General features: G+C 43.4%; 2 protein-coding genes and 1 long non-coding RNA gene across 3 annotated transcripts in view; 2 read left to right on the forward strand and 1 right to left on the reverse strand.

Annotated features, from left to right (window-relative positions):
• ARHGEF18 (Rho/Rac guanine nucleotide exchange factor 18) overlaps positions 1-19,441 on the forward strand; it is a 328,222-nt gene extending 308,781 nt beyond the window's left edge. The window contains exons 26-31 of the mRNA XM_056570400.1: positions 4,083-4,124; positions 10,348-10,395; positions 10,610-11,071; positions 12,939-13,275; positions 13,492-13,614; positions 16,379-19,441. Of these exons, the coding sequence (XP_056426375.1) occupies positions 4,083-4,124; positions 10,348-10,395; positions 10,610-11,071; positions 12,939-13,275; positions 13,492-13,614; positions 16,379-16,530 (1,164 nt within the window). The 3' untranslated portion in view covers positions 16,531-19,441. The remainder of the gene's footprint in view (positions 1-4,082; positions 4,125-10,347; positions 10,396-10,609; positions 11,072-12,938; positions 13,276-13,491; positions 13,615-16,378) is intronic.
• On the forward strand, positions 4,669-9,319 carry LOC130367722 (uncharacterized). Its single transcript, XM_056570389.1, has 2 exons — positions 4,669-8,434; positions 8,705-9,319. The coding sequence occupies exon 1, from the start codon at positions 6,793-6,795 to the stop codon at positions 7,882-7,884; it is 1,092 nt and encodes a 363-aa protein (XP_056426364.1). The 5' UTR covers positions 4,669-6,792; the 3' UTR covers positions 7,885-8,434; positions 8,705-9,319.
• Positions 19,442-19,804: 363 nt separating the features above from the next.
• LOC130367735 (uncharacterized) lies at positions 19,805-22,682 on the reverse strand. The gene is made up of 2 exons (XR_008892151.1): positions 21,041-22,682; positions 19,805-20,807 (listed from the first exon to the last, which is right to left on the reverse strand). It is a non-coding gene; the product is annotated as an uncharacterized LOC130367735 (long non-coding RNA).
• Positions 22,683-23,465: the final 783 nt, after the last annotated feature.

The following is a 23,465-nucleotide window of genomic DNA, read 5'->3' on the forward strand; positions in this document are numbered from 1 at the left end:
GGCTCTATCAATGACAGAGCCGGGACAGCAGGGAAGAGGTAAGCTCCGGCTACCTCTATAGTGGATCTCCCCCCTTGATCGCGCTGCGGGGGGGGGGGGGCGATCTAGCCCACCAGGGAGCATTCACATGTCCCTTTAGACGCCGCTGTCAGCTTTGACAGCGGGGATCTAAAGGGTTAATAGCCAGCCGCTAATAGCCAGCCGCATGCTGGCTATTAGCGGCGGCCCCCGGCTACTGAGAACAGCCGGGGGCTGCAGAGTATGGAGCAGGCAGGAATCCCGAACCCGCTCCATACTCCCCTGTGAGCACCGCAAGCATCTCCCCGTGCAGACGTGCCTCCTCCCCTCAGCTCTCCGAAGCTACAGCTGGGGGGAGTGAAGGCAGAGGACGCAGGTCTGCGCGGGGAGCAAGAAGCCACGCCCCCTCATCTCCCCCCGCACATCTGCAGAGCAGGGGAGAGAAGACAAATACTGTACACAGCTTCTCATCTCCCCTGCTCTGCTTCGGAGGACACAGGCTGCAGAGTATGGAGCGGGCAGGAGTCGGGAGCCCGCTCCATACAGACTGCAGATCGCCGCCGCACTTATCAGGTCCGGCCCTGCTTGCCCGAAGCCGGGCTAAGGGCCGGACAAATTCACCTGCCCGGCGCCCAAAACTGCTAGTCCCGGGCGTCGGGCGATAGGAATTCCACATCCCTGATTGTGGCTCTCCATTTCGGTCTGGCCACTTCTCCGCGGACCTTTAACAAAGTCCTGGCGCCTGTGATAGCCCCTTTAACGGACAACAGTTGTTTCCGTGATTCCTTACTTTGACGACCTTCTGATCAGAGCTCCAGCCAGGGCCCAGATCATGGAGAGTCTTAGTCTCAACCTCCAGACCTTGTCTCTCTTCGGTTGGATGGTCATTCGGGACAAGTCCAACCACTTTCCTGGTGCTCCAGTTCAACGCGGCCTCTGCCCGCTTTCAACTCCGCCGACCAATCGGCTGACTCTCTCATCAAGAGTCCGATGACTTCGGCACCCTGCTCCAGTTTCCATTCGCTTTTGCATGGATGTCCTGGGTCGGTTAGTGGAGGCCGTGCCATTTGCCCAGTTTCATCACCGTCCTCTTCAATTGGTGATTCTCTTCCGGTGGAACAGGTCTCCATTGTCACTCGACAGTCTTGTCGGTCCCTTCTATGGTGGCTTTGTTTCCCCCCTGCTTTTTCGGGGGCGCTCCTTCCTGCCCCTCCCTGCCAGTCTGTCGGGCTGGGGAGGTGTTTTCAAGGACTGGCCGGTCTGGGGCCTTGGTCCCTCGAGAAGCCCTTTTCCCCTTCAACATGTTGGGGCCTAGGGCAATCCTTTCTTTGCTTGCTTCTTGGGAAATTTCCTTCTGGGCGGAACTCAGGTTTCCGGCCATCTCAGCGCTTTTCATTCGGGGCGTTTCTGGGATGTAGTCTTTCTCAGCCGGTCCTCAGCCGTCCAAGGCGAGTGGTCCCTACATCCGGAGGTGTTTGCAGTGATCTGCAACCTCTGGGGTGCTCCAGGCGTGGACCTCTGCACGTCCCGCCACAACCAAGCGTTCCTCTTTCTTGGTCGGGCTTTGCCCTACCTTATCTGTTTATTGGATGGGCTTTGCCCTACCTTATCTGTTTCCTCCCCTTCCTCTCTTTTCGGGGTCCTGAGGAAACTCACAGCAGAGGGCGTTCCCGCCATTCTCGTGGCCCAGACTGGCCCCGGCCTATTTACCGTCTCTGCTATTTACGGCGTGGCGGTTGAGACGGCGGTTCTGAGGACCCGCGGTTTCTTTTCCCAAGTGGTTCACACCATGCTGAGGGCTCACAAGCCTTCCTCTGCAAAGATTTACCACCATACCTGGCGGTCTTATTTCTGTTGGTGTGAAACTCAGCCTTTTTCTCTGGTCGTGGTTGGCGTTCAACTCCCTTAGGGGGTTAAAGGTTCGGTCGTTTCCATTCTTTTTCAACTTTCTTTGGCGTTCAATTATCATGTCCAAAACTAGTTCAGGGAGTGGCACAAGCTGGCCCTCCTTATCAGTCCCCTTTTTTTCCCCTTGGGACTTACACTTGGTCTTAGGTGCTCTGCAAGACGCCCCTTTTGACCCACTCAGGGACACTTCTATTTGCCTCCTTCCCCGGAAGGTGGCGTTCCTTATTGCTCTTACCTCTGTTAGGAGGGTGTCAGAGCTGGTAGCTCTCTTCTGCCGTTCTCCCTTCCTGGTGGTATACCAGGACAAGTTGTTTTCCGTCCAGGTTCGTCCTTACCTGAGATGGTTTTTGACTTGTTCATCGCAATGAGAACATCGTTCTACCATCCTCTTGTCCGGACCCTTCTTATCCCTGGAAGTGTTTGTTCCACAACCTGGTTGTGCTGAGGGCTGTTCAGACTTCTCTCGGTCACTCTTTCCTTTCAGCAGTGTGACCCCCTTTTTTGTTTTTCCGGAAGGTCGTTGTATAGGACAACCTGCTTCTACGACCACCATTTTTCGGTGGATTCGGTCTGCTCTTTTTGGGAGCTTACCGCTGCAAGGGGAAGATCCCACCCTTCAAGGGTTTGGCTTATTCCACCCATTTTTCGGGGCATCCTGGGCCCTCCGCTACGTGGCTTCAGCCTTGCAGTTCTGTAAGGCGTCCGCGTGGTCGTCTTTGTACACTTTCTCAAGGTCCTACCAGATTCATGCCTTTGCATCAGTTGATGCTACTCTGGGCTGTAAGATATTGCAGATGGCGGTGGTCCAACCGTCCACCTGTCTGATTCCTTACCCAAGGGATGGCTTTGGTATGTCCCATGGTCTGTCCCCCCCAATGGAGCCGATAGAGAAAAGGAGATTTTTTTTATGCTTACCGTAAAATCTCTTTCTCGAAGGATCTATTGGGGGACACAGCTCCCACCCTTTTTTCTGGTGTTCCTATTTCATTTATCTGTCCGAAGGTGTGTTCAGTTGCCTTTTCTTCTGATTGCTCGGACAGTTTGTGGTTTTCTCTTGACCTGTCGGTCTTCTCCTATTGCTCTGGGACTAAAACTGATTACCTCAGGTGCCTGTGGGTGGGTATTCCCTGCTGGGAGGAGCCGACTTCTCTTGTTGCCATAGTGTCGATCCTCCTATTGAAAGCAGCATACACCCATGGTCTGTGTCCCCCAATGGATCCTTCGAGAAAGAGATTTTACGGTAGATTTTTGTTATTATGAAAAGGAGACTCAAAAGCCCACAGGGCATTCCCCAGCACTGCAAGAGCCCAGATAAGTCCAGCCCATGTCCTCTTATTTACCACCTTCATGCCCACTTGCGTTCGCCTACCCCATTTGACTTACATCCACTTAATGAAAAGGATACTGGTTGGCGTTACCTGTGCTCGTTCTGTGCTCGTTCTGTGCTGGGGAACAAGGTATGCATGGAATGCTGATGACTAGCCCATATTAGCCATGTGCTCATTTACACTCCTTTTTCCAGTGGACAGGTCCACTTTAACTGGCATTCATCATCATTTGTGATTTGTAATTAAATCCTACACAACATGAGCACACCTGTATGACATATAAAATGCACAGCCTTACACCCTGAATAAAACCCAGTAGAAATATAAGAGGAAAGGATACTGATATACTCTGTGGACAAATGTGTCGAATGATTTTTTTCCCCCCCAAATTGCAGCAAAAATGGTGCTCTTTTACCGTGATTGTGTAAAAGTGTGATTTTTACAGTGATCTAAGTCTGAGTTCACCTGGGCAAGCTTGCACACTAGTAGCTTAATGAAATGACCAAGTGCTATGGTCAAATGCCCCACACAATCTTTTGGAGGAGCCAGAGAATTCAAGGGAAGTGTAGAGAGCATAAGAGATTTTAGTGATCTATATACATCCGACATCCGAAGCAGCTGACGGGTGAGTTATGTGGTGGAGCCGAGGCCCGTTCAGAAGGTTGCGGGAAGTCCTAGCAGTCGGATCCTGTGGATAGGGGGATAAGTTATTTCAAAATTAAAATTAATTTGCTTTCCTTGCTATATTTTCGATATTTGTTAAGTGCTGGCATGCCATCCGTGGAGATAATTATTTGGTTTAACGCATAGTATTTTTCTTTTTTATAGCCTGAAGTGTCCATGTCAGAAAATAACTCTCCAGAGTCTGAGGTAATATATTTTTTTTATGTATTAAAAAGTTATGCAACAGTTGGGCATCCCTCTGATGTATACAGTATTTTCCAGCGTATAGGACGACTTTTTAACCCAGGAAAATCTTCTCAAAAGTTGGGGGTCGTCTTAAACGCCGGGTGTCGTCTTATAGGGCGTGTGCTGCAGTCTAGTTTTTAAATGTATTCCACTAATTCCCGGCCATATATATATATATATATATATATATATATATATATATATATATATATATATTTGGCCGCCAAATTGCAAGCTAAGTATCTCACTATTTCATTACTGCACCATAGCTGAATAGCTTCTTATGTTGTATCTATATACTCGTGTTTTATCTATATCTTTGTGCTAGCAGTGTGCTGCTGTATTCTCCTGTTGCTGTATATATATATATATATATATATATATATATATATAATCTCCTGCAGTGTAACTTATATATATTTACACCTGTTTGCATGGCCACGATCCGAGCACTTCTCGCAGTGACTCCATCCCACCCTGTCTCCTGCAGCGTGATTGGGCACATCATACCACGTGACCAGGACACCTAGCAATGCGTCATTGGTTATCCGAGCTCCGCAGTGGGCTCGAGTTTATGCATCTACAGCGCTGCCTAGCGCTGATTGGCGCGGGCTCCTGACTCCAGCCCGCATCATACCGGCCACCCCCCAGCTGATTCCTGTAGCTGGGGGCCGGCATTAATAGCTGACATGTGGCGATCGCTGCGGCCGGTTATTAACCCTTTTGATCGCCAGTGTCAAAGCTGACAGCGGCATTTAAAGGTGCCTTTATCCCATCCCTGATTGTCCGAGTCCCCCTATTCCCTGCTCGCCTCGGTTGCACATGGTAGCTCGGCGTGATGCAGGTGACAGAAAGCTGACTGAAGACTCCATTAGGTAAGTTCTTCTGACTGAGGTGAGTATACATTCCCTTTCTCCCTTAGGTGCAGACTTGCAACCTGTGGAGACCCTCAGTTTTTGGCCCACCTTTCAGGGTCTAATAGGGCTGGCCTGGACAAGGGGCTTTATCTTTATTTCTGGGGTGAGCAGTGGCATTTTTGGATGAAGGGGCTCAGTTATTCACATGCACTTAAGTTATGTGTGTGAATGTGTGTGCTTTTACTTATGCGGCTGAAAGCCGCAGTGTTTATACTGTACGGGCGCACGAAGCGCCGACTTACTTTCACTTTCGGCAGCAGTCTGCTGCCGGCGAATATGAGTCTCGCCCGCTCACTTCCCCGCTAGCGCATATGCTGACGACATGTGCGCTCGGGGCAAGGAGCGGGCGCCATTACTGTGTTTCTTCTTCGGCACTTTGGCGGCTAGGGCACTTTAGCTCTGCCCACAGGACCGCCAGAGGTTACTGGAGGAGCGAATTGTCCTCCAATCAGCTCTGTGCATGCGATTATAGGTGGCAGGGGCCAATCAGCAGTGCTCCTGCTCCAGGCACGCCCCTCTTTGGCTACTGGCTGATTTTTTTCTCCCTCTCTATCTACACTAGAGCGGAGTTCTCCTCACAACAGCTGCCCTGGGGACACAGACTCGGGTGAGAGAGTTCTTTTTTTCATTATGTCCGTACCCAGAACTGTTCCTCCCTCTAAACAGACAACTGGAGCGTTAGTTTACCATTTTGTCTGTAAGAGCTGTAATTCCAAAATGCCTGGTTCTGCTGAACCCACTTGCTTTGCCTGCTCCACTGCTCCCCCAGACCCCCTGGCACCCCCGGATGCTCTTTCAGCCCCGGCGGATTCGCCCGCCCCTCCAGCCTGGGTTTCTTCCCTATCCCAGTATATGGCTGACTTGACTCGTCTCCCGTTCGTTGGCTGAGGCCTCCCGTCACGTGGTGACTGCCTTGAAGAGGTCTGCCCTGCGCCGGCCCTCTAAAGGGTCCCGCTCCTCTTCTCCAGATGCTTCACGCTGTCACAAGCGTACTAGGGGTGCTTCTTCTGACTCTTCCATTGAGTCTTCAAGTAGACATGGGTGCTCCCCTCATGGGTCCCGCCCCCCGTGTCATCTGGTCACAAACATCGCTCCTCCGCCACTTCCGAATGGAATCGCTCCGTTCAGTAGTGGTGACCATGGAACAAGGGGAGTTTCTTTCTTCGGTGGACATCAAGGATGCCTACCTCCATGTTCCAATATTTCCCGGCCATCAGTGGTACCTCCGCTTTGCGGTTTCGGAGGGGCATTTTCAATTCGTGGCCCTCCCCTCTGGTCTGGCCACTGCTCCCCGGGTCTTTACCAAGATCCTTGCGCCAGTGATAGCTCTGTTGCGGTCGAGAGGAATCTCAGTGATCCCTTATCTGGACGACCTTCTCATCAAGGCTCCCACCAGTGTCCAGACTCTGGAGAGTGTGGATCTCACTCTCCAGACCTTGGATCGCTTCGGGTGGATGGTCAACTGGGACAAGTCTTTCCTCTCTCCCACCCAGTCTCTCTGATCTTCTTGGGACTTCAATTTAACACAGCCTCTGGCCGGATTTGCTGGACAAACGTCTGACTCTCCTGTCAGGAGTCCGCTCCCTTCGGGCCCAGGTCCCAGTTTCCATCCGCAATTGCATGGAAGTCTTGGGTCGGATGGTAGCGGCCATGGAGGCCGTACCTTTTGCCCAATTTAATTACTGCACCCTTTAACTGGCGATTCTCTCACGATGGGACAGATCCCCTCTGTCTCTCGATCGCAAGATTTCTCTCCCTCGTCGGATCCATCAGTCTTTGCTCTGGGGGCTCCGCTCCCCCCTTCTTCTTCAGGGGAAGTCATTTCTTCCCCTCCCCTGGCAGGTGGTTACAACAGATGCCAGTCTGTCGTGCTAGGGCGGTGTGTTCAGGGACTGGACAGTTCAAGGCCTCTGGTCTCCCCGGGAAGCCCTTCTTCCGATAAACATCTTGGAACTGAGGGCGATTCATCTTTGTCTTCTTCAATGGGAGTCCCTGCTTCAGACCCGCCCTGTCCGCGTCCAGTCGGACAACGCCACGGCTGTAGCTTACATCAATCGGCAAGGCAGCACTCGCAGCTCGGCAGCCATGGCCAAGGTGACAAAGATTCTCCTCTGGGCGGAAAACAAGGTTCCGGCCATTTCAGCGATTCCCATTCCGGGTGTGCTCAACTGGGAAGCGGACTTCCTCAGCCGTTCCTCAGCCGACCCCGGCGAGTGGTCTCTACATCCGGAGGTCTTCGCGCAGATCTGCGACCTCTGGGGCATTCCAGACGTGGACCTCTTTGTTTCTCAGCACAATCGGAAGATTCTTCCATTTGTGTCAAAGTCCCGGGACCCCCTGGCTCTAGCCGTGGATGCCCTAGTGATTCCTTGGGCGGGGTTTGCCCTGCCCTATCTGTTCCCTCCCCTTCTGCTCCTTCCCAGGGTTCTGATGAAGCTCAAAGCGGAGGATGTTCCCACCATACTGGTAGCTCCAGATTGGCCCCGAAGGACGTGGTACGCCGACGTGGTCAGGCTCCTGGACGACGCTCCATTGCGCCTTCCACTTCGTCCGGACCTGCTGTCTCAGGGTCCTCTTTGCCACCCCAATTTACAGTCGCTGCATTTGGCGGCGTGGTGGTTGAGACCGCGGTTTTGAGAGCCTGTGGTTTCTCTTCCCAAGTCATTCGCACCATGCTCAGGGCTCGTAAGCCCTCCTTGCCGAAAATTTACCACCGTACCTGGCGGTCTTATTTTCGTTGGTGTGAAGCTCAGGTCTTGTCTCCTGTTACTTTTTTCGTTCCCCATCTTTTCTCCTTCTTGTAGTCGGGATTGGAACTGGGGTTGTCTCTCAGTTCCCTTAAGGGTCAGGTTTCGGCCTTTTCTATTCTTTTTCAGCGTCCTCTAGCTTCTAATTCTCATGTCCGGACCTTCCTTTAAGGAATGGCGCACGCTGCCCCTCCTTATCGGTCACCTTCTCCCTCTTGGGACTTAAACCTGGTTCTGGGTGTCCTCCAAGGTGCCCCCTTTGAAGCCCTTAGGGAGGTGTCCCTGCGCCTCCTTTCTTGGAAAGTGGCGTTTCCTGTTGCTGTCACCTCCGTTCGGAGAGTGTCTGAATTGGCAGCTCTCTCCTGTCGTTCTCCGTTTCTGGTGATTCACCAGGACACGGTTGTCTTCCGGCCAGATCCTTCCTTTTTGCCTAAAGTCGTTTCTGCCTTTCATCTCAATGAGGACATTGTCCCTCCGTCCTTTTGTCCCGCTCCTTCTTATCCTAAGGAGTGTTTGCTCCATTAACTGGATGTGGTTCGGGCTGTTAGGTCCTACCTCTCTATCACTTCTTTTCGTCAGTGCGATTCCTTTTTCGTCCTTACGGAAGGTCTTCGTAAGGGACAACCTGCTTCCAAGGCCACCATTTCTCGGTGCATCTGGTCTGCCAATTCGGAAGCCTATCGCTGTAGGGGGAAGATCCCTCCCTTCAGGGTTTTGGCTCATTCTACCCGTTCTTTTGGTGCATACTGGGCTCTCCAGAACAAAGCCTCGGCCTCCCAGATTTGCAAAGCGGCTACCTGGTCGTCTTTGCACACTTTCTCGAGGTTCTACTGGGTTCTTACCTTTGCATCGGTTGATGCTAGTCTGGGCCGTAAAGTGCTGCAGGTGGCAGTGGAACAGCCGTCTGCCTGACTATCTGCCCGCCCAAGGGATGGCTTTGGTAAGTCCCATGGTCTGTGTCCCCCAATGGAGCCGATAGAGGAAAGGAGATTTTTTTATGCTTACCGTAAAATCTCTTTCTCCAAGGATCCATTGGGGGACACAGCTCCCGCCCTTTTTGGGTTCCTCTTAGGTTCTCTGTCCGAGGGTGTGTTCAGTTATACTTTTTCTTCTGGTTCCCGGACAGTTTGTGTTTTTTCCTTGACGTGTCGGTCCCCTTCTATTGCTCTGTAACTAAAACTGATTAGCTCAGTGCCTGGAGGTGGGTATATCCTGCTGGGAGGAGCCGACTTTTTTTGTTGCCATAGTGTCATACCTCCTAGAGACAGCAGCATACATCCATGGTCTGTGTCCCCCAATGGATCCTTCGAGAAAGAGATTTTACGGTAAGCATTAAAAAAATCTCTTTTTCGGGACTTATTTCCAGCTGGAATTTTTTTTTTTTAAGAATAAAATTTAATTGAACCATAATTGAACATATTTGAAATGTAATTGAACCATAAAATTGGAATTCCTCCATAAACATTTACTTAAACGGGTACTCCCGTGGAAAACTTTTTTTTTTTTTTTTTAAATCAACTGGTGCCAGAAAGTTAAACAGATTTGTAAATTACTTCTATTAAAAATTCTTAATCCTTTCAGTACTTTTTTAAGGGCTATATACTACAGAAGAAATTCTTTACTTTTTAGATTTCTCTGATGTCACGACCACAGTGCTCTCTGCTGTCCATTTTAAGAATTGTCCAGAGCAGGAGAAAATCCCCATAGCAAACATATGCTGCTCTGGACAGTTCCTAAAATGGACAGCAGAGGTCAGCAGAGAGCACTGTGGTCATGACATCAGAGAAATCTAAAAAGTAAAGCATTTCCTCTGTAGTATATAGCCCCTAAAAAGTACTGGAAGGATTAAGATTTTTTAATAGAAGTAATTTACAAATCTGTTTAACTTTCTGGCACCAGTTGATAAAAAAAAATTTAAAAAAAGTTTTCCACGGGAGTACCCCTTCAAAAAAAAAAAAAAAAGCCCTCATACAGCCCTGTATGTGGATAAAACTGTTTTATAGGGGTAGGAATGGGACAAAGTCAAATCTGATGACAGGTTACCTATAAGGAGTTATAAATTGTCCTATTGAGAACGCACAGGCTTGGCTGAGTTGAACATTAAAGATTAGCCAACAGCTATTTTAAATGTGTTGGCTCCTTTAAGTCCAACTGTTTGCTGCATATAATGTTATGAAGTAAGGTATGTTGTCACCTTCTTTATTAAAAGGTAGAGGGCATTAGTGATTAGAAGGAGTAGAATTAAAAAGGAATTGCACAATAAATTTTGACTTGCTTATATTGTGCTTTTGGGAGAACACAGCTTTTTTGTGAGGTAAGGTGGAGGCACTAAAAATTCCTGAAAGCTTTGTTCACAGAGTAACCTTATTTGATCTATCATGAATGCCTTTCTAATGGAAAACCGATAAAAGAGCGCTAATGGCAGTTAATGTAAATGTTAAAGTTTTTTGATAACTTTCTATAGAAGGCACCTTCCATTTTCATAATCTGATTGGTATTATTATTATTTTTTTTTAACAGATCATTGCAAAGGTGCAGTCGTTGATAAAAATGCTGTATAGTCTCCAGGTAAGTTACAATTAATAAAAAAATTAAATAATGCTGCAGTTATTATATTTATGAATTTGTATGTTTTCTACAGTTTATATGATGCAGATGGACTCATCAGATTTCCAGGGTAAAATGGGCACATACTGTGTTTGGTTGACATGTAGGTATATTTAGTGTTTATATCATAAACATTACAAATAGATCAGCGTTTCCTGTGCTCTTCTCATTTTAGGCCTTTATAGCACAGCAGGACAGCTACATAGAAGTGCAGAGAGAACGTGAAAAGCAATCCCGACAGCAGTCATCCAGGGGGAATTGTTTGCTTGAACAGGAGAAGCAACGGAACTTTGAAAAACAGAGGGAAGAGTTTGCCAATGTGCAAAAGCTTCAAGAGCAGCTTAAACAGGAAAGACACCGGTGGGAGCGGGAAAGAAGCAGACAGCAAAAGGACATGGAAGCTACTGAGATGATGCTGCGGCAAAGAGAGGAGGCTTCACGAGTTGCAAAAGAGATGATAAAACAGGAGCGAATAGAGCTAGAATCACAGAGAGAGGCCTATCAACATGATTTGGAAAGGCTACGGGAAGCACAAAAAGCAGTGGAGAAGGACAGAGAGCGATTGGAGCAGCTGAAGAAGATAAAGAAGCCAATCACTGCCGGAACATTTAATCCAGACCTAGTGCAGGTTACACTGGTACGCATTAACCCCATAATGAATTCCACATGTTTATGCCTACAAAATGACCACAGCTTTCCTTATATCATAGCTAAACATATAATGACAGTGGGGAGATTTATCAAACCTTGTGCAAAGGATCAGTGGAGTAGTTGTCAAGAGCAACCAATCATATTCCAACTTTATTTGAGGCTTTTATAAAAATAAGATTAACTGCTCCACTCTGCCTTCGCACAAGGTTTGATACAACTCTCCAAAATTTTCAGATCCAAACACATTTATTTTTGTGAATCATTAACATTTAGACCTTAGTTCACTACTTCCATACTCCTGCTGTTAAGCAATCATACATTTGTTCTTATTACAATAGTAACAGTTTCCTTTCAAGGCATGTCTTGCATCTTGACACCAACATAGTAACTGCTGGGTTGATGCTATGGTTTTTCTTTCTCAGTTGATTTTGCCTAACTAATCCTATACCAACTGCCTTCCCTGGTGGATCTGGTGAAGTTGGTACCAAAAGTACATTTTAGGTATTATGATGGGAATTTATGAAATATTTACTTGCTTCTTGTTAACTTTGGAGCAAAAAAGTTGCGGTGAAAGGGGTGGCCCAGTGTCAAATTTATCAAAAGGTGCTCAGACTTTGATGAATTACCACGGAACTGCTCTATTTAAATGTTGCAGAGTAGTGGCAGGCCGTGCAACAATTGTACTAAATGTTGCAAGGACCTTAATACAATTGTTGCATAGAGTCATATAGGGCAGGGTTGAATTGCCCTGTGATAACCTCAAAATCTGGCTTGTGCGACTTTCGTGAGACTTTTCACAAAAAAACATAATATTTAACCCCAGGTAGGTAAGGGGACAATAACACAATTACCAAACCCCAGGGTAAAAAAAACCCTATTATGTGCTCACCCCTATTATATGCCCATGCACAAGTGAAACAAAGGAATCGCAAGCAACTGCGCATATGCGAATATGTGCGCGCGCACGAAGGATATCCCCATAGCGGAAGTAGTATAGTCACGGAGGGGAGAGGACCTAAGTAAACACATGGATTGATGGGATATAACCCGGTATTAAGAAGGTAATAGATGTCTAACGGATACTGATTGGACCTTATAGGAGCCAGGAAGTACCGAGGATCAGAATTGGTCCATTAGAGAGGAAGTCTGATGAGGTCATAGGGGTCAAGATTATAAAAAGGTGGTGTTCCCATACACGTGCATGACTGCCCATTACCCTCCTGAGGAACGTTGCTAAATGCAACGAAACATGTAGAGTGGGCACGTTGGTTATTTTAACAATAGGTTCTGGTGCTGGTGTCTAGTAGGTGGAGACTTCAGATCCACCTGTACATTAGTGATCAATCAGACCATTGATATTTCAGAAGATGACACCAGACCTTTGATTTTAATTAACATTTTGGACTTTTAATACTGATCAATAAAAGTGATATTTTAGGGGTGGGCACATAATAGTTTTTTTTTTTTTTTTACCCCGGGCTTTGGTAATTGTACTTTTCACAAAAAGTTGCACGTGATGAATTAGTGACCACTGCACAAAATGATCTAAATAAGAAAACTTAATGGTCAGGAAAGTTAAACAGTCTAAATTAAATGTCTCAAAAAAAGTCACACGGGACAAGCTTGAAACTTTTCCTGCAACAAATTTTGATGAAAAAAGCAGTCTTAACAGATTAATAAATCCCCCTCATTGTTTCCAGTGAAGGAAAATTGAAAACTCATAATTCCTTTTATCGCACCATGTAAACATCAATATAGGTGCAGTAAAATCTGTCTGGTTTACTCATGTTGTAACATGAAGTACATAAAAAAGGCCATTCAAAAGTGACATTACCAATGTGTTTAATTTTCAGGGTTTAACACATTCTGCAAGTTTTAATGGAGATGGCATGCAGAATGTAGAAGGAGCTGGTCAGCTGGTTATGAAACCTGCAGCCAAAACCAGTGCATCTGTGTCCACTGCAGACTACCTGGAGAGGCCTGAAGTCACACGCAGGGACAGTAATTCTATGGACACAAGACCAGCATTGAAAAATGACGTGCCTATTCATTTATTAAGTGCCACTAACCAGATCCAGAAGCCCACATTACTAACAAAGCAGCAAATACCTACAAAGCTTGCCACACAGACGAAAAGTGGGAGGGACAAGTCTAGTAGAGGAAAAGCTTCTCATCGGACCGAGAGTTCAGGTTAGTGGAAAGAAGACACCAATTAATTCTTTATGTTCTATAGGTAAAATACTTGAATTTGCCTTTCTAGAGAAATAAAGTGATGGTAGTGGTTGAGACATCATCGATCCACTTGTTAACTCAACTTGAAAAGGATTTTTCCATCTTAGTTTATGGTTAACTATCTAAATGTCCATCACCACATTTTTAATAAATTTATGTTATTGTTTGTGTTAGCATCCATAGGTCACAGGCCACTTTTTCCGTCCAAGCTTTCTGAGAAAGATGACAGTACTATAAAGAGCCGAAGAGCAGCCAGTCCAAGCCTAGTTAGCAGTCAAGTAGCATTTTTTCAGCAAGGTAAGCTGATGGGACTGTTAAAGGGGAATTGTCATCCAGAACCTATGGGGAGATTTATCACAACCTGTCTAGAGGAAAAGTTGCTGAGTTGACCATTGCACAGCAACTCTTTCCTCTGGACAGGTTTTGATAAATCTCCCTATAATGCCTATTCTTAATTGCCTTAAAAAAATAAATAAATTAGTATGTATGCAACATAGCATCACTATTTACTTTGATATACTTGTTTTTATCGAGAGCTGTGTATCTGAAGTTAGAAAAAGCTCATTTGTTGTCAGAACATTTATGCTGTCTCTACCAGCTGTGTGTTTGTCTCTGATGCTGTTTTGCAAATGCCTTCCATTGCTCTCTCACCAAGCCAGAACCTATTTAGAACGCCTACATCTCCTGCCAGATGCATTTACCTAACCAGGCACTCTTCTAATTGGGAGAAAAAAGGTTAATGAATTCCACCACTATGTTTTCAAATTAAACTTTAGCCCCTTACTGACATTGGATGTAAATGATGGTCCTGGTTCCCTGGTACTTAAAGGAGTAGTCTGAGCAAAAACATCATACAATGGATAGGGGATAAGATGCCTGATCGGGGGGGGGGGGGGGGCTGCTATCTCCCTGCAGCACCCGCGGGGAGATGCGGGGCTGCATCTCCAGTTTTGGAAAACTCCAGGACTGGAGACGTTACGTCACATCACGCCCCCTCCATTCATGTCTGTGGGAGGGGGTGTAATGGCCACCATGTCCCCTCCCGTAGGCATGAATGGAGGGGGCGTGGCGTTATGTCTCCAGTCCCCGAAATCCGGAGGTTTCCAAAACTGGAGACACAACCCCACATAGAATGCGGGTGCTGCAGGCTGATTGCGGTGGGTTCCAGCGGCGGGCCCCCCACGATCAGACATCTTATCCCCTATCCTTTGAATAGGGGATAAGATGTTTTTGCTTGGAATACCCCTTTAACGTACCAGGACGTACATTTACATCATGTACGTTAAGCGAGGGCAGGAGCTGTGCTCCCTTCATGCAAAGCAGGTCCCGGCTGCTATCGGTGTTCATTCTGATTCCTGCCATTAGCCATTCAAATGTTGTGATCAATACTGATCACGGAATCTGCGGCATTATCAGGGCTCGGGGGGGCTGATTGAGTCACCCGCAGTGTAAGCGGATAATGGTCCCCTCACCTGCCTCCTGGCCGGCTCTGCCGAATTCCCCTGTCTTCTCCATATCTACTGCCTGGGCTGCCCCTCTCATGAATATGTAAAGGTTTTCACTATCCTGCCGGTGGGGGAAATAAGCACTCTGCCTTCTGGGTGTAGTGAACGCTCACCCATTTCACAGGCTCTCATGTCCTAGTGAGGTGAGAGTCATGAAGTTTGCATATGTAGGAAGGGGGTGGGCTGGGTAGTGAATATTGATGAGGCAGGGATGCCCCTCCATTTCGGAATGGCAACGGAATTAGTACTGGGCAGAACTCAGGGAATACTAACGATATGTAAGTAGCCCCTCTTTTTAAAGCTGCTCACCCCTAATATAACCCAGTATATTTGGTTTAGTGCTGGTGAACTAGCTGTCTTGTTCTCTTCAACCCCTTGCCGCATATGGATGTTTAGAAACGTCCATAAGCGGCTCCCAAGGTATGACGCGCACTCAGCAGGTGCATCATACCTGGTGGGTCCCGGTTGCTATAAGCAACCAGAACCCACGGCTAATTCCGGACATCGCCGATCTGGCTGATGTCTGTCATTAACTCTTTAGACGCGGCGATCAAAGTTGATTGCCGCATCTAAAGGGAAAGTAAAAGCTTCCCAGCAGCTCAGTCAGGCTGATTGGGACCATCGCGGGGGCTATAACATTGCAAAAGAAAGTGGGGAAAAAAAAGTTAATAAAGATGATTTAACCCCTTCCTTACTAAAAGTTTGAATCACCCCCTTTTTCCCATAAAAAAAGTAAATAAATATAAACATGTGGTATCGCCGCGTGCGTAAATATCCAAATTATAAAAATGTCTTTAATTAATCCGCACGGTCAATGGCGTACGTGCAAAAAAAATCCAAAGTCCAAAATAGCGTTTTTTTTGGTCACTTTTTATACCATAAAAAAATTAATAAAAAGTGATCAAAAATTCAGATAAAAACTTAAGACTACAGCGCAAAAATTAGCCTTCATACATCCCTGCATGCAGAAAAATAAAAAAGTTATAGGGGTCAGAAGATGACAATTTTAAACGTATACGTAAGTACGACAAGATCAAACCTATATAAGTAGGGTATCATTTTAACTGTATGGACCTACAGAATAAAGGTAAAGTGTCATTTTTAACGAAAAATTTACTGCGTAGAAACGGAAGCCCTCAAAAGCTACAAAATGGCGTTTTTTCTTCCATTTGTCCCCAAAAAATTTTTTTCCCGTTTCGCCGTAGATTTTTGGGTAAAATGACTGATGTCATTACAAAGTAGAATTGGTGGCGCAAAAACTAAGTCATCATATGGATTTTTAGGTGCAAAATTAAAAGGGTCATGATTTTTAAAAGGTGAGGAGGAAAAAACAAAAGTGCAAAAATGAAAAATCGCCAAAGAGGGAATGGGTTAACTACTAGGGAGAAATGAGACAGTCGTACATGCAATCTAGCACCTGAGTGTAAACTACATAGCTGTTTCTTGCATGGTGTATTGTATTTCTAGATTTGGGATTTAAATGAACATACATATTTCTCTACGTGCATTTATATTTTCATAGTTGTTTACTGTCTGCTCGTTTTTATACTATTTAGACCCTTTAGGACAAGATGCTACCAGTGAGATACCAACATATCCCACAAGCCTTTACAGACAAAGCAGTGGCCACCTGCTATCCCCTTCCATACCTCCTCCAGCACCACCTGCTGATGAAGACACAAACAAGGAAGATGTTATATTTTTCTAGGCTCCTTAGGAAAACCTGAATGTTTTTCTGTTGTACATTTGGCGCAACATTTGGATTTTTGCCTGTACCACTAAGGCCTTCATTGGGTGTGTTGAAATAGACTTGAAAACTTCAAGCAATTTTACAGTGGGGGAAGTTTGTGACAGTCCAAAGAGTAATGGAAATGCATTCACTAGTTGAATTGCACAATGCAATATTACTTTATATTCATTTTTCAGACTTATGACCAGATCTTAATGATTCTGAATGGTGAATGTTTTTGTCAGAGCGTATTGATGAAGTTAGTGTCCGCATCTATGTGTTCTAGTGGAGCATCACCTGCTGGACAGGATCGCTGAATATTTAGCTAAGAATTGATGCCCTGTTTTTATGTTCTCTTTTAAATCTGTTTTGACGGCCGCATCAGGCATAACCAACAACCCGTCCACGGTTAGGAAAACATACTTGTCCATTAAATGAAGAATCTTGTTTTCCCCATATTGTTTATTGTGTGCCTCTAAAGGAGATGATTTTCTAGAATAGTTCTTGTGTTACCAGAATTCATCGCTTCTTATGTGTATTATAAGACAGTGACAGTGTTCATTAGGAAGATATTTTCTACTGGACTAGCTATAGACAATGACCGTGATATATGTGATGAAAGCACCATGATATCAATGGGGGAAATTCACCTGGTCTGAGGAAAAGTTGTCCAAATCAACCATTCACATTGCTTCTTATATTTTTCAAAGGCCTTTTAAAAAATGAAGAAAGCTATCTGATTGGTTGCTATGGGCAACTGGCAAACTTTTCCTCTGTACAGGTTTTGATTCTATTTTTACACCTTTGTTGTTCCATCATTTGTTGGGCCGCCACCGCCGTTTTCTCCAGAATGCAAACACAGTACTATAATCTGTCATTTGAACACATTGAGTAAATAGTGCCATTTTTTTTATAATCAGTGTTGTTTAAATATTTAGAGTTTTTATCCTGACTGGTCTACAAGCACTTTTGAGAATTACATAGCACAGATTATATCGATTTAGAAATCAGTAGGCCATTCTATTTTTTTTATGAGGTAAAGAATTCCTTAGGTGGTTATGTGAACATTTAGGATTGGTGCATTTTTTTACATATTCTTTTTTTAATCCTTTTTATTAGTCTCCCTTCACCAGTTTCATTCTTTAAAGGGAAAATATCATTAACATTTACCAACTTAAATAGATAAAATATTTACAATCAGGCAGCCTTACATTTTAATGTTGTTGTCTTTGTACATATGATTTAAAATGTTATTACATTAGTACATGTTACAGCGCTTGTGTGGTCAGCACAAAAGATCAATGTCCTTAAAGGGGCACTCTGGTGGAAAACACTTTATTTCAAATCAACTGCTGCCAGAAAGTTAAACAGCTTTGTAACACATCTTTTGTAAGACATCTTTCCCTATCACTATCTGCCTAAAAGATTGGTTCTCCATAATGCATCTTGTCTCAAACCCATAAATACATGGACAGTAGTACACTACATAGGCCCTACTGTTTTCTGTTCATTTAATGCACTTTTAGCATAATATTTAGTTTAAAAAATACAATGCAACTTGCTCCATTCATTGATTTTTACTTAAAAATTCCTTTGTTAACCATAAAGCTTATAGAATGCATGCTCAGATTAATATGCCCAGCACAGTTCTCCCACAATTTGTTTTAAGGATTTAAGAAAGGAAAAAAAAAAATTCCAATGAGAATAGTGTCTGCCAGCTCTTCAAAAATTGGGTGTTTTTTACTTATTTTTTTGTTGAAACCGCGCCCATTCTTGTCCATTGACTTTGTCTTTTGTTGCAACTCAGCCCCACTAAAATGAATGTAATAAAAGTTATTAAGTATAGCATGATTAAATGATTTGAGGATATTTTGATACTTTAAATGTTCTGGATATAAAGTTTTGATAAATATTTATCCATTGTCCATTGTTTGGTCATAAGTGAAAGGTTACTTTAGAACATGATTTTGACTTTGAATTTAGCATAGGAAACATGTTGGAACTTCTAGACTTAGATAATACTACATTCTAAAAACAATCTTATCAGTTATTGCAGTAAAGTATACATCCGATGATGGTTGGGTGGCAAAATATGTCTTTAACTTTCGTGTCCACTTTCAAGCCTGAGATTTGTGCAGAGCTTCATTGATTAGAATAGAATTGCATGGGACATCTGGCAAATCCGTATTCTGAGCATTGAAGCCTCACACAAGACACGGCATGGAAGTTGCTGCAAAATGTAAAGACATATTTTGCCACCCAGTCATCATCAGATGTATACTTTAACTACTGCAATAACTGATAAGATTATTTTTAGAATGTAGTATTATCAACGTGTACATCCGATGATGGCTGGGTGGCAAAATATGTCTTACATTTTTGCAACAACTTTCATTCCTGTGACTTGAGCAAAGTTTTAATGCTCACAGTACGGATTTGCCAAAATCCCACGCAAGTCTATAGAACTTGAAACCCCGCTCAAGTCTCAGGCTCGGAAATTGCCACGAAATTTTAAGACACAACCTTCACCCCGGTGCTATCATCACCTGCATGCTTTAAGAGGTGCCTGTCATCAAACCATATTTTCTAAACTAACTCAGATTATATTCCCTAACTACTCCTGACACCCCTCCGGCCCGTAACAAAATTTTCCGAGCTTTAACCCCTTAAGGACACGTGCCATAAATGTACGGCGCTGCATAGCGTCACTTCGTGCACCGTCCAAAAGTTCAGTTTTTTTGTCACCATAAACTGTCACATATGCGCAAACATGATATTAAAACAAACTACAGATCATGGCGCAAAAAATGAGCCCTCACTAGAGATGAGCGAACTTACAGTAAATTCGATTCGTCACGAACTTCTCGGCTCGGCAGTTGATGACTTTTCCTGCATAAATTAGTTCAGCTTTCAGGTGCTCCCGTGGGCTGGAAAAGGTGGATACAGTCTAGGAGACTCTTTCCTAGGACTGTATCCACCTTTTCCAGCCCACCGGAGCACCTGAAGGCTGAACTAATTTACGCAGGATAAGTAATCAACTCTTTCCTAGGAATGTATCCACCTTTTCCAGCCCACCGGAGCACCTGAAGGCTGAACTAATTTACACAGGATAAGTCATCAACTGCCGAGCCGAGAAGTTCGTGACGAATCCAATTTACTGTAAGTTCGCTCATCTCTAGCCCTCACATATCCCTGAATACAGAAAAATAAAGGTGGTCAAAATAGGGCGATTTTAAACATACTGATTTTGTAAAAAAAAAAAAAAAAGTTTGAGATTTATTAAAAGCGGTACAATAATAGAAGTGTAAGTAACCATGGGGGTTCATTTTAATCGTATTGACCCAGAGAATAAAGAAAACATGTCATTTTTACTGTAAAGTGTACAGCGTGAAAACGAAACCCCCACAAATTTGCTAAATTATGATTTTCGATTAAATTTCCTTACACAAAAAATAATTTTTTGGGTTTACCATACATTTTAGGGTCAAATGAGTGATGTCATTACAAAGTACAACTGGTCACACAAAAAACAAGCCCTTATATGTGTCTGTGAATGGAAATATAAAAGAGTTATGGATTTTAGAAGACGAGGATGAAAAAACGAAAACACAAAAATAAAATTGGCTGTGTCTTTAAGGGGTTAAAAAGCTCTGTATCATACCTTTCCTCTTGCTCCCGGCAGGAGAAAGTGGGAATTCCCCAGCAGGCGCGACGTCACTGAAGCACTAATGCCCCACATGAACTTCCTGAGTTTGGTCTCCTGCCAGACCAGGAGGAGACCAAACTAACTGTTTGACTTATGGCAGGGAACAGAACACAACAGAACAGAATCACATCAAGAACATATAAAGGTTGAGAATTATAATAGCAAAGTGTCTTATATTTCCACATAGGAACCGTATATTAAAAGTTTAGTTTGGTGACAGGTACTCTTTAAATGTCAACTCCATGGAAATAACTACAATCTGGACCCAGCTTTTATTATTAAATGGACAAGCAAGATGGAAAAAAAAATTTTTTTTTATTATTGTTCTTTTTCTGATTTTTAAAACTGCTGTCTGAAAGTGCATGTAATAGATGTGGATGAGCAGGTTAATATATACGTTTATGGGAAAAGAAAAAATCTGTAAAAGACAATGTGCGCACACAGTAATTTGAGCCTTATTTTGGTCAGGAGGGGGCCTAAAACACAGGACAAAGATGCTATTTTTTCCATAATAGTTTTGCTCTGTGTCTGTTCAAAATACTGTGTGCACCTTGTCTAAGGGCTGGTTCACACTACGTTATGAAGATATGGGAATTGGATCCTGCTGGGGGAGTGAAAAGCGTGGCATACCATGGTTTTAGGTCCCGTCAGAAAACTGGTTAAGGGGCAGAAATGAGGCTCATTGAAATAAATGAGATACGGGTCCAGCTGGGATACGGGAGCGCCGGTTATCACTCCCTTCAGGTGCATTCGCTCCCCATAACATCAAAATGTAGTGTGAACCCACCCTAACTTGTGATTTATTTACTGAAACTGGATGGTTTTACTTATTGACTGAAAACTGTTTCTGTAAGCATGCTCAAATGAATGCATGGCAAGTTCCATTGTAAGTTATTACTTTTTTTTTATTATAATTTTTTTAGCAACTCTGTATATATCATTCTGCTCTACTCCTCCTGCTTATAACATGCACCTGAGGATTTGTCTGTATTTTTAATGTGAAAGGTTCCTTCTAAAGCTGCTACATCATTTCTTTTCCACAAAAAGATTGTATTTGTAAAGTTCTGTTATTAACCAATCCTAATTGTGTATATTATAGTCAATGGCATTTCTCAAGTATATAACATTATATATGAGATACCCTTGGAGCTTGTTAAAATACACTTGTCATTATAAAAACCTTTGGCATATCCTAGGGACATATCAAAAGGTATGTCCAGGCCCAGTCCAATCAGTAGGTGAATCTAGCTGCTCTTTGTATGTGAGCAGGAGGGCCCTATAGACTTATGAGTCCGTCCTGGTCACCTTACACAGAGCCAGGAGTGATGGCACGAAGCACACACCTCTCCTTGCTCATTCTACTGATCTATGACATCAAAAGTTTTTTATAATGACAGGTACACTTTAAGCCCTTTCATTTACATTATAATCACTGGGACCATGATAGAAAAGACAGAGCACTGTAGGGGCTGAAAATTTATTTTAAAAATGTTATAGTAAAAAAAAAAAAAAAAAATACAAACTGTGGTGTATGGATGTAAATGATGTAAATATATATGTGCATTATATATTTTTAATTTTCTGAAAATGTTAATGTAATGCAACACATGTTGTGTGTCCAATGAACAAATAATACCCGGGAGTATATAGCTGTGCTTCTGTGATTGATTGAATGAATGTGTGTATATAAGTGTTAGAAAGAAACACACTGCAAGCTTTCATTTGTAATGATGTCTTATTTTATGACAAATGAATAAACTGTTGATCTCCATGGGTTTCTACTGTCAATCCTCTGCTGTTTTCATTGATAGCAATTAAAGAAAAACAAATGACTTATGAAAGTTTGTTTTATTTGGTTATGGTGGATCTATACTGTATGCTACTTTATTACTTAATGTATTATTTATTGTAGCTTCAAAAGAAAGGATAATGGAATCTTGATAGAAAGCACTAAGCACACACCTGACATACTGTATTGTCTGACTAGGCAGGTGGCTTGTTTTTTGCTGGTAGGTCAGTATATAAAAAAATATTTTGTTTCCATACATTGTGTAGCCTGTAGTGCCTTGACTCCAAAACTGTTTTAACTTTATTGGTACGCCCCTCTGTTTCTGATATATAGCAATTTAACTATTTTGTTGGCTATTTGCACTTCATTTTATCACAAAATGTAGTAAAAAAATAAATAAATTGTGGAGTGGAATTGAAAAAAGAAAAAAATAATTCTGCAACGCGTTTGTATGTAATAACTTTATTCTCCCAGATTAGTACAAAGGCAGACTCATCGGACCATCCGCAGTGCAATTGCTGGGGTCTGATGAGTCACCTGCTCGCGGACATCTTCTACAATCAGATCACAGAAGCAGATCGCAGATAACACTGATCAGTGCTATGCCTATGCATATCACTGATCAGTATTTGCAATCAAAAGTCTAATGTGGGGTCTTAAATAGTGTAAAAAAATAAATCATTAAAAAATAAAACAACATATTTGGCATCACTGTGTGCTGAAATGCTCCGTCTATTAGAATATAACGTTAATGATCCTGTACAGTAAACTATAGCTCACAGAGCAAAAAATTAGCCCTCATATAACCCCTGGAAAATAATAACGTTATAGAGTGTAAGAATAGGGCCATTTTAAACATACTTCTTTTGTTAAAAAAAGTATTTATTTATTTATAATGGTACAATTACAAAAAAGCATGTAACCATGGGTATCATTTTAATTGTAATGACCTACAGTATAAAGATAACATTTCAGCGTTACCGTAAAGTTGCATAAATGCGTATATCTTTATAATTTCCCATCATAAATATGATATTTTTGGTTGGGCCGGAAAATAAAAAGTTGCCCATAGCAACCAATCAGATTGCTTCTTTTATTTTTCAGAGGCCTATTCAAAAATGAAAGAAGCGATCTGATTGGTTGCTATGGGCAACTCAGCAACTTTTCTTTTGGACAGGTTTTATAAATCTCCCCCCTAGTCCCAAAAGGCAACTTGATGAGTAAAAATTGTTGTAAGTTCAATTTGGGAGATTCATAAAGACCTGTGCTGAGGATAAGTTGAGATCAGATCCCTTATTTTGTTTTTGAAAATGCCTCTGAAAAATAAAAGACATTGGTTGCTATGGGCAATTGATCAACTTTTCCTCAGCACAGGTCTTGATGAATCTTCCCCTATATGTGTAGCAGATTTATTAGGAT

This window comes from Hyla sarda, chromosome 1 (assembly GCF_029499605.1).
Source record: "Hyla sarda isolate aHylSar1 chromosome 1, aHylSar1.hap1, whole genome shotgun sequence".
NCBI lineage: Eukaryota > Metazoa > Chordata > Amphibia > Anura > Hylidae > Hyla > Hyla sarda.